Source organism: Balaenoptera ricei, chromosome 9, assembly GCF_028023285.1.
Source record: "Balaenoptera ricei isolate mBalRic1 chromosome 9, mBalRic1.hap2, whole genome shotgun sequence".
In the NCBI taxonomy this organism is placed as follows: Eukaryota; Metazoa; Chordata; class Mammalia; order Artiodactyla; family Balaenopteridae; genus Balaenoptera; species Balaenoptera ricei.
Window position 1 is genome coordinate 776,287 of NC_082647.1, and position 13,052 is coordinate 789,338.

The following is a 13,052-nucleotide window of genomic DNA, read 5'->3' on the forward strand; positions in this document are numbered from 1 at the left end:
CAGGAGATGCGGATGTGGCCGCCCACAGGCCAGGCCGTGCCCAGGAGAGCCTGCCTGCTTCAGCCACAGTTCAGTCCGCGGCCGACTTGCTACCCAGGGTCTGAACTGTCACCCTGAGACCCGTGTGCCCTCATTCGCATTACGGTTCTAGCACAGTAATCCCACCGGTCCTGTTCCTAAGTCTGGAATCTGAGAGAAAGTGGACTCTTAGAAGGAAATGTTCTGGCCAACAGCGCGACTCAGGGGCTTCACTCAGTGGTGAAACATGCTCGCAGAGCACAGTCGGGGCAGGGAGCCCACCTCTTGGACCCTTGTTAGGAGGGACGCAGCTCTGCGCTGAGGGTGGTCCAGCGGAGGACAGGACCGGATCCTCGGGGAACCAGGGCCCTCGGGAAGGGAATGTTCTCCTCAGCCGAATGTCCTGGTTAAGTTTGCGTTCCGCAGAAACACATTTTGGATTCAACACTTGTTAAAAAACGTCTCGTAAGTGTACTGATCCATTTCCTGCCTTGGTCGGTGTCCTGGGACGCCAGGGTGGGTTCTGCCATGCTCTGGCCCCTGGCGGGGACCACGCCTGCAGGGGCCACGCCTCGGCCTCTACTTTCAGGGCATTGCGTTTCCTCACCTTTCACGCCATGGCTGCGACAGTACAGACCGCTGAAAGTTGATGTGTTTATAACGCTAGAGGCTTAATAAACAGCTAGGTGGTGTTTTTCTTACTGTTTGCTCTACCTTAGTGTTTCTCTTTTCTACGAAGCTACGTGTGCCCTTTGTCAGCCCAGAAAGGCAGGAGTTCTGACACCGTCTGTGGTTGGGATCCCTCAAACCTTCAGCCTCCTGCGCTGTTCTGTGTCAGGCATGCTTCTCTGTGTTTTTACAATGCTTCTGTTCATGAGGAAGTGAGAAATATTTTTCCAGGTTCGCTGCTGGAAGTTATTTTTAAGGCAAGCGTTTGGTCCCTAAACGTATCTACGGGGCTGTGGGGGGGAGGGATGCAGGGGGAGGTGGGGATGCAGGGGGAGGGATGCAGGGGGAGGTGGGGATGCAGGGGGAGGGATGCAGGGGGAGGTGGGGATGCAGGGGGAGGGATGCAGGGGGAGGTGGGGATGCAGGGGGGCAGTGCCCTCCCCAGGGGCTCAGGTCGGGGGCAAGGACCACGGAGGCAGCAGCCACGGGGAGGTCATCCATCTGCATTTCCTTCCACGGGAAGCTGTGTCAAAGTGCAGGTTTTATTACTGTTCAGGTGTGGTGAGACCAGCAGATCAGGAGAGGGTTATCATGAAAAAGATCGTGATAGGCCCAGAGGTCAGAGCATCAGGAGCTCCTGGTTGACACGGAATCAAGGCCGGAGCTGTCACCACCCTGCGGCAAACCTTGTGGGGGCCTCCCGGCCACCCCACTGCTCTCCAGCCTGCAGAGCTTTTCCTAGCATCTCCTGCACTGCAGGTCCAGGGTGAGGGACCATCGTAACTCTTTTTTTTTAAAATAATATGAAAATGTCTTTCTTCCACTCTCATGTTTGAAGGATATTTTCACTGTATAATCTAGACTTCTGAATTAGACACCTTTTCTTTTAGTGGTTCAAATGCATCCCTCGTCTGTAAATGATCCAGTGTGTAATTATGTATCATGTCACATATGTCATGCTTACAGGGCGCGTCCTGGGGCCACCGCCCTCCTGGCCCCGCCTCTGGCTGATTTAACATCTTCTCTACCTTGGTTTTCTGTGCCGCCTGGTGAGCTTGGCTGTGAGAGGCCACCGTGCGGTTCTCTTTAATTCTTCTTGAGGTTTACCGAGTGCCTCGAATCTCTGAGTTAATGCTCTTCACCAATTTTGGGGAATTTGTGGAGGTTTTTTTCTTTTCTTTGTCCCCTTGTCTCTCTCTCCTTTCCCTCTCAGATCCAGTCACACTTGTGATGCCTGATGCCGTGCCAGGTTGCCAAGGTCTGTCCAGTCCTTTCTCCTGGTTCCACGGATGATAATCGTTTCCGTTATTTGTCCTCAGGTTCACCAGCTCTTTGCTCTCCATCATCCAGTCTGCGGTTCAGCCCATCCAGTCTGCGGTTCAGCCCATCCAGTGAGCTTGTGAATCTCGAATACTGAACTCTTCACTCACAGAATTCCATTTGGCTCTTTTTTGCTTCCGCCCCTCTGCTGCGCTCGCCGGGGGCCGCCCGTCTGCCCCTGCGTGTAGCCACTCCTCTACATCCTTGCGTCCTTGTTCTAACGCTGTCCCTTGTCTCGGTTTGTCTGTTTTGTGTGTGCCGTCTAGGGGCACGTGTTCAGGCTCTGCTGAAGGACCTGCGGAAGCGCCCGGGCAGCGTGGAGGGTCTGAGCGCCCTGGACGTGGCCGAGGCAGCCCGTGCGATAGCGAGCGCGATGCCAGGCGGGGGCGCGGAAGGGGAGCAGGACGGCGCCGGGAGAGGCGGCGGAGGGCCGAGAGGGCAGGCGGGCCGCTCGGGGGCCACGCGCCACAGAGACGGCGTGCCAGGTGAGCGCCTCCGGCCGCTCGCCCGCGTGTGCACGTGGCGCGCTGTGCTGCATCTTTCTGCTGCGAGGTGGGATTCGTGTTAATGATTTGTGTCTGTCGGAACTTTTGCCTCTGAAAGCCTCCTTCGCAGGCTGAGCCTTCCAGAGCACTTACGCTGAAGGGGGAATTGCTCCCTGGAGGGGGGCTGCGATGCCTCCGTGCGAGGCTCCGGGTGCAGAAATAGCAGTGGGAGAAGGAGGTTTTGCCCGGATTGTGTGAGTGATACTGGGGAGGCAAATATTTGCATAATAAAGTGAAAGAGGTTCATTCGAATGTCTGCTTGAGGCTCACACCAGCCTCTGAGGCTGCTCCAGGGAGAGCGCAGAGATCCCCACGCCCCGGCACACGCACACTGGTGCACACTGACACACACACTCACACACAGAGACACGCTCACACGCCAGCACATGCATACTCACACACACACAGAGACACGCCCACACCCCGGCACATGCACACTCACACACACAGACACGCTCACAGCCCAGCACATGCACACTCACACACACACAGAGACACACCCACACCCCAGCACATGCACACTCACACACACACACAGAGACACGCTCACAGCCCAGCACATGCACACTCACACAGAGACACACTCACACCCCAGCACATGCACACTCACACACACACACAGAACCGCCCACACCCCAGCACACACACACGAGACACACTCACACCCCAGGATATGCACACTCACACACACACTCACAGAGACACACCCACACTCTAGCACACACATACACACATCCCAACATTCACACTCACACACACGCTTACACACCCCAACCCACTCACACATACGTACACCCATAAACAGCCGCCAGGGAACGTTGGGCGAGGGCCGAGCAGGGCAGGCCCCATCTCCCCTGCCTGACCGCTTCTCAAAGTCTCAGAAGCTACATTAAAGCATGTAACACAGTGCCCTGCACACAGTAGGTGCCCAGGAACGTGCCAGGTGAAAGGTGCATGTCTCTCCCTCCTCTGTGGGCTGGGACGAGGCTTGCCTGGAAGCTGGAGGCGTGGCTTGACTGATGCAGGAAAGGACGCTGGGTTGCGACTCGGACGAGGTGGTCCAGGGGGCGGTGGTCCCTGTCCCGGGGCTGGGAGGGTCTGCAGGGGCACAGGAGCCACACACTGACTCCTGCGTGTGTCCTTAGAGGAGTGGCCACCACAGGAAAGTAACCAGTCTGGAGGCATCTCAGCGTGAGATGTGTGGGTTCGACACTTCAATTTCCTTTGTCATGACTGCCCACTGCTCCTGGCTCAGCGGCTCTTTCTTGCTCTGAGCTATCTGAAGGATAACACGTGGTTCCCTGGAACTGGCCTCGTGACTGACTGACGTCGTGTCTGAGCTAGTGGGTCACCCCTCCTCTGTCGTGGGCTTTATGGAGCGCCATCCCTGTACTGTAAGCGGAGGTTTTCGTTGTCGTGGGAATGAGGCCAGCGTCATCGTGCCTGACCTACTCGGTGGTCGCCCTGTACGTGCCGTGACCTTTGTGCTGACGTTCTGGACCGGGATTTTGACGAGCTCGTGTCTTTCACAGATAACAGAGTGCGAGACGGCGGTGCAGGAGTTTACCAGGAGGTAAGATGGGGCGTGTTTGGGGCCTGTGAAGCCCAGAGTCACGTTAGTTTTCTTGTCCATAGTTTGGGAACGTACGTGAAATACAAAAAAATTTTTTCCAGAAAAAGATAGAAAAACCCTCATAATCTCAAATTAATATTCCTCAGAACCCCCCCCCCCACCAGGGAAACGGGAGGGTAACACCGCACGATGAGACTGCACGCCCACTTCGTGTCGTTGACGTCACCCCGTGTGTCCTGGCTTCCGAGGTTCATTTAAGGGACATTCGCAGGCTCTGGATCATTTACACCCGCGGTGCTGTCCGTGGTGGTCGCCACCAGCCATACGTGGCTGCTTGAACTTAAATCCATTAAAATTAACTCAGTAAGAATTCAGTTCCCCAGCTGTGCCAGCCACACGTCCCGTGCTCCCTAGTAACTGGGGGTGGGGGGGTGGGGAGACCACTGCTCCTCCATCGTTGCCAAGGGTCCCCTCGACAGTACTGGTCCAGAGGGGTCTGGAAAAGGCTGGGACACGGGTGACGCCCACCCACAGAGCGGTTTGTTGGTTTTCCCTGTTGAAGAACCTCTGCTCATTTGTATTAGTCTTAAGGATGCAGAAAATCAATTCATAAGCAATGGCAGTGATGTGGTTCTACGAAACTCTATTTTGTGGGTGGAAAGGAATTTCTGGTTAGTACTTCTCTTGTCAGATTATGTTAGTGGTTCCTGGTTCAGTGCCTGTTAGCAAGTGGTGAAGAAAACACCAACAATTCTTTTAAATGTCCATCAGAAATAAAAAAATGGAGGGTTCGGCTATCCGAGTTGTGGAGGGAGCCATGGGGTCTAGGGACTCGTTTCCTAATTCGGGACGCAGAGGGAGAGGCCAGCAGAGCTTGGGGTCTCCAGACGACATGCATTCAGCCAGACCCCGAAGTCGCCCTGCGCGGCCCACTCCCAGCCCCAGGCTCACGTACGCCAGTGCCCGCTCCCCCATGAGTCCAGCGCTGATGGCTTCTCTTGTGACTTGGGGCACATTCTTAAGCTGGTTTCCTTTCTGCCAGGTCAGCCGTTTGGGCGTCAAACTCGAGGACCTCCTGCAGGGTCCTGGGTCTCCATTCCTGCCTGGAGCCCCCCGTCTTGCTGGGTCCTTCAAGACGGAGATCAAGAAATCAGAGGACCCTGAGGCCTCCCCGTCTTCAGAGGAGGATCGCTTTGGGGTGGAGAACATAAAGAGTCAGACCTACTCCAAGGAGCTGCTGCAGAGGCTGCCGCACCCAGAGCCGGGGCCGAGCAGGCTCGGGGCGTCGCAGCTCCAGGCTCCGGTGGCCCCGCAGGAGGACCAGCGCCCCGGCGCCGGGGCCCGGAGACCCCCCAGCCAAGGCCTGCGGCTGGAAGTGCAGCCTCCCCAGGAGGAGTACGGCTACATTGTGACGGAAAACGAGTGAGTGGGAGCTTTTCATCTCTCCGTGGGTGAGATCCTGGTCCTGCGCAGGCTGGGGAAACGCTTTCATTTTTTTCCCCATCTTCACCTGGAGGTGGAGGGTGGGCCTCCCTGGTCTTGCAGGTGTGGGAAGGCAGCCGGGAGCCAGCCCGTCCCCCCGACCCCGTGTTCTGGACCGGGAACCCGAGCTTGAGGGTGATTCTCCACAAAGCAAACCCCAAACAAAGCCCTGCCCGGCTCCTTGGTCCTGGCCCCATCACCTGCAGCTCGGACCACAGGGTGCCTGTTGGAGCTGGAGCCGGGGTGTCTCAGGCAGGACGGGTGGTGCAGGGGGCGCCCCGGGCAGCCCACGTTGGCTAGAACTCCAGAAGCTTCAAGTCGTCCAAATACTAGGGTATGAGTCACTCTTCAGAGGGAAGAACGTGTCGCACACCATGGAGTGTTCTGTCCTCCCCTTAATTTTGTGCTGAGCGTAACAAGGGACAGAATCAAATGTCACGTGCCCAGCAAGTGACAAGTGGGCGGCCCTGTTCTTCAGGTCGTCTCACTAACGAATCTGACGTTTGACGCTTTGCAACGGAAGCGGGGATTCCAAGGGAAAACACGTCTGTCTGGCTGCAGGCACAGGCGTGTGTGCGTGTGCAGGTGTGCGCCGGTGCGTGTGTAGGTGTGCGCGCACGTCCACCCGCGGTTTTGCTTCTGCGTCATCCCGTGCCTCTGGTCAGGCGTCGAGGGAGCTTCCGTGGTTACTCCCCGCGGCGAGGGGGCTACGCCAGAGCGGGAGCCGTCTCTCCTGCTGACTCCGCGGCCTCTGCGCTCTCACCCGCGCGTGTTCGCCGTCGCTGCACCGCACACGGCAAACGCCGCCTGTACCACCGACACAGACCCTGTGTCAAGGCCGCGTGAAAGTGGAGGTGGTGTTCTCGCCTGGGCTGGGAGACCTGCGCAGCACTGGCGCCTCGCCTCTCCAGCCTTTTCATGAAGATGCGCCTGCCCGTTCCGGCCTCCACGCCTCCGGGCCGTGCTCCCCGCGCTCTGTCTGCCTTGAGCCCCTTCGCTCAGAACTGGGACTCCCGCTGGGTGTGTCAGGATCACGCGTGACGCAGCGCGCAGGGGGGCCTGGGTGGTGCTGTTGCGTCGGACCCGCCCGGCGGCCTGCTGCGCAGTGTGACCTGTGCTGTGGGGTTTCCCTTTCTCAGCAAACGTTGCTGTCGTGTGTGTGTGTGTGTGTGTGTGTGTGAGACGTGTATGTGTAGTATTGTATGTTTATGTGTCTGTGTATGTGTTGTGTATGTGCATGTGTGTATGCGTTTGTGCATACGCGTGTCTGTATGTGTGCATAGTACGTACGTGTCCCTGTGTGTGTGTGTGTGTGTGTGTGGATGTGTCTGTGTGCATCTCTGTGCTGTGTGTGTGCGTGGTCACTGGAGGGACCACTGTGCAGCTGCTCTGAGCACCTTTCCTCCCGCCAGGATCTCCTGATGCCCAAGGGCTGGTCCCCGGCGCAGGGCACGGGGCTGCTCCTGTCTGGGGCCTGGGGCTCAGCTGCGCACAGAGGAGACTGAGGCCCTGTGCAAGTGCTGGAAAAGGATTCTGATCGTTGGGAAGACTTTTTGAGTCCACATGAACAACGGAGAACAGAGGACGATGAACTTTAGAGCAGGACCATCCAGGCCTACCGTCCTCAGCGTCACAGGAAACCCAGCGTGAGTGGATGACGCCTGGATGGAGGGAGACCCATCTCGTCGGGTGTCTCCTCTTGTTCTTGCTGGATTTCCTGTTAACACGAAGCCACTTCTGAGGGTTTCTTCTCTGCGTCCAGAGTTCATTTTCCTGAGGGCTTTTCCTTGGCCTCACCTTTGGGGCCTGAACATTTACCTGCTACAAGCACGGGTTAAAGAAAAAGATCATTATCCTATCTTGGCTGACTTCCCATTTTCTCTTTTGCTGTTTCCGTTGGATGGAAGATCTGTGGTGCAGCCGACAGCTTTACATCCGGAACTCTCTGTGTATCACAGGGGAGATATGCTCCAGAAGCTTCTCCCACCCTCCCTCCACGGACAGACAGAGGTTTCTGCCTCTGTTGTCAGATGAACTGGTAATTTGGGATTCTCTGGGGCGAGGTTTCACCAGATCTCAGTTTAAGCCTTAATGGACCAACTGTTTACTGACAAGAATCTGACACTATTCTTTTTCTTTTCTTTTTTTTTAAAAAGCACTTTTGTATGTTTGGTTCTTCCTAAAAGGAGAAGAGCATGACGGGCAGCTCAGCGTCCTCTCACCCCTGACATTGGCGGGGATGGCGCGCTCTCCTCGCTCGTACATTTCCTGGTGGGCGGGGCTGTAGTTTCATCCTTTGCCACTTGCATTTTCATCCTCTTTACAAACCGGATGGATTATTCGAGACGCATGAAGGGCAGGGCAGCCATCCCAGGTCCTCCAAGGACGATTTAAAAGTTATTTCAAGTTAGGCTGCCAGGAAGGGACCCCAGAATGGAGGGTGCATGTGAAGCAGAGGGACTGCTCACCTGTCAGCAGAGGACACACCGCCTTTACAGCTGAAAGACTGGGAGTCACGAGGTGCACTGGGCAGGGATGCCCCCCCCGAGGAGACGGGCCCTCGTGTCCTACGGGGACCTGTTCCTGTACAAGGATCGTCCGAGCCGCGCAGACCGAGTCTGGGGAAGTAAACCCACGGTGTGAGCACATGCAGCGGCCCCCGCGCCCTCACGGATCACCTGGAACGCCCAGCGTGGGGCGAAGCCCGGGTCCCACTGGGGGCTGCGCCCTGGGCCCCACGGCAGCAGGCGACCCAGGTAGTGGCGGCGGCGGCGCGGGAACGGATGGGGGGGGGGCGCGCTCACCAGATGGGGCGTCAGCCGCAGCGCTCTCCGCGGGGAGGCCGCCCCCCCCCCCGGAGAAGCGGAGCGAAGGCCCGTGGGTCGGGGGAGGCTGTCCGGGGGGCGCCGAGGGGCGTCGGGCCGCGCGCTGCTCCCTCCCTCCGCCGGGCAAGGGTAGGGCCTGGGCAGTGGAGTCCGGAAGAAGGGCCCCCGTTTGGCAAGGCCTCGGGAGCGTGTGCCGCCCCAGGCCGTGCACTAGGCTGCCCTGCCGGCCGCGCCGGGGCAGGTACTGTCCTCCTCCTCTCAGACCCCTGCCGCTGGCAGCCCCGGGGGAAAGCCTGCCCGCCCTCCGCCATCCCTCACCGCCGTGGGAGAGCCCCGTGTTTGGGCTCGCCAGCCGGCAGCCAGGGGGGCGGGACGGGGGGGCTCCCGCTCAGCCGCGGGAGGGGGGTGTCCAGCCCTGGTCTCCCTCCGCCCTCCACCCTTCCCCGCCCCGCCCGAGCAGCCCCTCAGGGCTCACGTGGCTGCTTCTGTGCCCGTGGGCAGCTGGGCGCGGGTCCTGCCCATCTCTGCGGGTTTTCCCTCCCTTGCTGGAGAAGGGAGACTCCAGAATGTCGGGGGGCGGTTCTGTGTGTGCGGTGGCAGCGCAGACTGTAGTTACTCAGCGCCACTCTCGGGCCATGTCTCGATGACGTGTTGAGAAGGTTCGGCCCCATCTCTGTGCGGAACCCTTCCTGGACAGCCCGCCCATGACACCATCCATTCTTTGTTTTGTTTGTCTTAAAAGACGGCCTTTGGTGTGATGGGTTTACTATCACTTAAGATTGGGGGGGGAGGCGGAGATAGCCTCAAGGAGTAAAAATAATCATTTTTTTGTGTATTAAAAAATGGTAAGAAAAAGAAAAAAAAATACGCCAAATCTAAATTTTTGACTGCTTAGTTGGTAGTTCTGGGGACTGTCAGTGAGAAGAACGGTGAACAGTGGTCTTCAAGCCCCAGAGGGTGGCCCAGTTCTGACTTGTCTGTTTCCTGCCGGCCTTTCTGGACTTGGCGCCCCAGCTGTGAAATGGGACGAGTGTTGAGGACCCACAATGACCAAGACACAGGAGGTGCTCACAAAAGTAAAGCGATCCAGACGTAACACAGTGTAATTTTTCCCCTGAGGCAGTCAGACATACCTCCGTTCAGCTTGGTGGGTTGTTTTGAAATTCAGCCGAGGAAAGTACAAAAGTAGGCTGTGAGATTCAGAACCCCGGGGTGTCTGTGTTGTTAATGAAGGTGTAAGCAGTGTTAGCCGGGTGGGTCCCCAAGCGCACGAAGTAAAGAACCTCGCGATCCCGTGTCACAGCTCGAACCAGATCTCTACCTGTAAACGTCTCACCCCTGACCCAGCTGTCTCCGCGTCGCTCTCCTCCTACTGGTTACAGGACCCCAGGGACTGAACTCGACGGTGCTCAGCCCCGCCCCGCCCCGCCCACTTCCTCTGCCGTCACCTGGGGTGTGGTGCCTCCCTCCCCGCCCCCAGCTGCCCGGCTCCTCCTCCTAGTCCGGGAGACGCTGTCCACGCTGACGCTGACGTTTCCACGCCAGCCCTGCCCCTGCAGGACCCCTCCCAGGTCTCTCCGCATCCCCTCCATCCTTTCTCCGCAGGAGAGCGCTCCGTAACCTAAACCTGACCGTGTCATTCTGTCCCCGACGACGACGGCCTTGCCCAGGCCTGGGCCCTGCGGCTCCATCTCCCTCCGCAGCCTGCTTCCTTTCTGCTCTGGAATGTGTGGGGTCCTGACAGGAGGCCTTGGGTTTGCTCCTCACTCAGCACGCTCAGATGCCACCTCCTCCAGGCAGCTCTCCTTGGTCAGGGTTCCTCCTCCAGGGCGCCGCCCTCCCCTCAGAACCTTACCTGGGGGTGGAATGATACACCCTGTGGGGTTCTTCCGCTTCTAGCAGGGGCCGCATCAGCGTTTGCTCAGTTGCGTCCCAGCCCCTGAGGCCCCTGGCTCCTCCGAAGGCGCTGGTGGTCTGCGGTGCTTTCCTTCCCTCTCGCACCCTTGACAGCCCCCCGCCCGCTTTCCCTGCACGCGTCCCTCCCTTCCTGATGTAGCCCCAGTGCTGCCGTAAGATCGTGCAAGCTCCCCGGCTTGATGCCCTCACTCCTCCACCCCGCTGCTGTCACCGACCTCCGGACCCCGCCCTCCAGCCACGCCCGGGCTCTCACGTTCGTGGTTCTGAATCTCTCTGGGAAAACACTCACTCCTCAGGGCGGCTGGGATGGGCTTCTCTATGGAGACCCCCTCTGGATCTGTTTACTTAGTTGCAGATCATGCCTTCACACAGACATCAGGCTTCTTGTGGCGGCTGCTCTGTCCGTCTTGCACCCCCAGCACCAGACGGGCACTGGGGGTGCTGGGGGAGTAAGTGACAGGGTGAGAAGGGACTTCCGGAAGCTGAGGCCTCCGCTCGAGGGTCAGCCCGCTGGGGGCAGGCTTTGTGGAAATTCTAGGAAAATGGATGTAACTGATGTGAGAGTCCTTCCCGAGGCACTTTGAGGATCCGATGGTAACAGAAACCCAAAGTCACAGAATTGAGTCTTTAAAAGCACCAGTGACAAGGCTTTTGCCTCTAAACAAAGGTTCTACTTAGAAAGCCCTCCCAGGGTCAGTTCACAGCCCTACATCTGCATCCTCAGTGCTGATTTAAGGGAGCCTGGGGGCCGCGAGGATAACGTGCCGGTGGCCGCGCTCCAGGGGCCTGGGCGGTGTCCCCATGGCCTCGGCTCGAGGGCCTGGGCATCCCAGGTGACGAGATGCAGCCACGGGGTCCCCTGTCCAACAGGCTTCCCTGACTGTCAGTTTCGTATTTTTCACGGGGCAGCAGATTTGTGTTTGCTTTTCCCTATGCAGAGTTTTGAACACACACAAGAGCAAGATACTGACCCAGGCCCGGCGACCCAGACAGCCCAGGCCGGTCACACCCCACCTACTTGCAGCTCTCCTCCTCCTTTGAAACAAATCCCAGTTATACTGTCTTAGAAGCATTTCATGAAATATCTTTAAAATGGAGGGATTCTTTCTTTTTAACATAGCGTAACGCCATATCACACCTACAAAGGACCCCAAATCCCTTAATATCATCAAGTATTATCAAATATGTAGTCTGTGTTCAAATTTCCAGTTGTCACGTCAGTGTCAGAACTTTGTTTTTGTTTATTAGCTTGTTGACTCGGGTTCCAAATAAGGCGACACCTTGCGGGTGGCTCTTTGGTCTGCGATGGCTTGGAATCTGCGGGCTCACGTTTGCTGAGGTTATAGAGCCGTGTTGGATTTTGATGTCTGCTATTGGCTGGAATTCTAGAACTGGAGGATATTTCACATTTGCCTGGCCTCTAACCATGGCGGTAGACGAAGTGAGAAAATGCCCTAAAAGTGCAAATGTGATGGGTGTTGAAAACAATTTCAGTGCCTCTCTGGCCCAATGCCTTCCAGGTCAGCTTGGCCATGTCTAGCTGCCCAGAAAGTGCCAGAAGGAACGATGGTGCCAGGGGACCCTTTTGGTCTCTGACTGTGAGCCCCCTTCCCGCATGGGATCCTTCTGCTGCAGCAAAGGGCGAGATGTGTTGTTGGTGGGCGGCGCCGGGAGGGGAAGGAAGCCCAGCCCACGCCGAGCAGGCCTGGAGCCTGGCCCTGCAGCCTCCCTCTGCCGCACGGTTGTCCTCAGAGGCCGCCTCCTACCGGCTGGTTCTACAGCTCAGCCTGGGAGTGCGGAACGTAGGAGGGTCTGGGGACGTGGGGACTCTGCTCGCTTAGCCATGAAGACCTGTACCTGTATGTGTGTGTCTGCAGCTGCACCTGTGCGGATACCTACGTCTGTACACCTACATCTGTGTCGTCTGCTTAGGTCTTTGTCAGCTGTATCTGTGTACCTACATCTACAGCTACACCTACATTTATCTGTGTCTACGTCCATATCTGTGTCTGCATGTCTACACCTACAGGTACACCTACACTCATACCTATACCTACGTCTGTACCTGTGTACATCTCACATCTGCGTCATCTATTTATGTCTGTATCTGTCTGTCTACATCTACAGCTACACCTAACCTATACCTACACCTATATATGTATACCTACATCTGTACATCTACATCTGTGTCATCTATTTATGTCTACATCTACAGCTACACCTAACTTATACCTACACCTATATATCTATACCTACATCTGTATCATCTACATCTACATCCATATCTGTATCTACGCAGCCCACCAGCTGCTTTGCTGTTGGATTTCCATAATCATCGGGGAAGCTTAGCTTTTTGTCTTCAACGATGCCCTGAAATTCCACAGTAATCCCCACAGACCTTCATACCTTAACACCTGCAATTGATTTTTTGCAAAGTGTCATCTGTGTTATAAATGGGCCAAGACTTGAATCTGTCAAAAGTTAAGCAGTTTAAATTCCACTCCTACATATGAAGGAGTAGGAAAGAGGGAGAAAAATATGAAAAGATGGGATTTGCCCTGCTGTCAAAATAGTAGTAAGTCTGCAAGTGAATAATGAAGCCAGAGGGAAAAGGAAAAATGGAAAAAAACACCAGTATCCAAAGGAGACTCAGTTGAGGCATATAGGCTTACGTAGAATGATGACTTTAAAAAGTTTTACTAG

At 56.7% G+C, this 13,052-nt stretch overlaps 1 protein-coding gene across 1 annotated transcript in view; it reads left to right on the forward strand.

Moving 5' to 3' along the window:
- The window catches only part of PTPRN2 (protein tyrosine phosphatase receptor type N2), a 697,051-nt gene that overhangs the window by 260,566 nt on the left and 423,433 nt on the right, over positions 1 to 13,052 (forward strand). Inside the window, 3 exon segments of the mRNA XM_059932932.1 lie at positions 2,274 to 2,492; positions 4,085 to 4,125; positions 5,168 to 5,547. Coding sequence (XP_059788915.1) covers positions 2,274 to 2,492; positions 4,085 to 4,125; positions 5,168 to 5,547 — 640 coding nt within the window.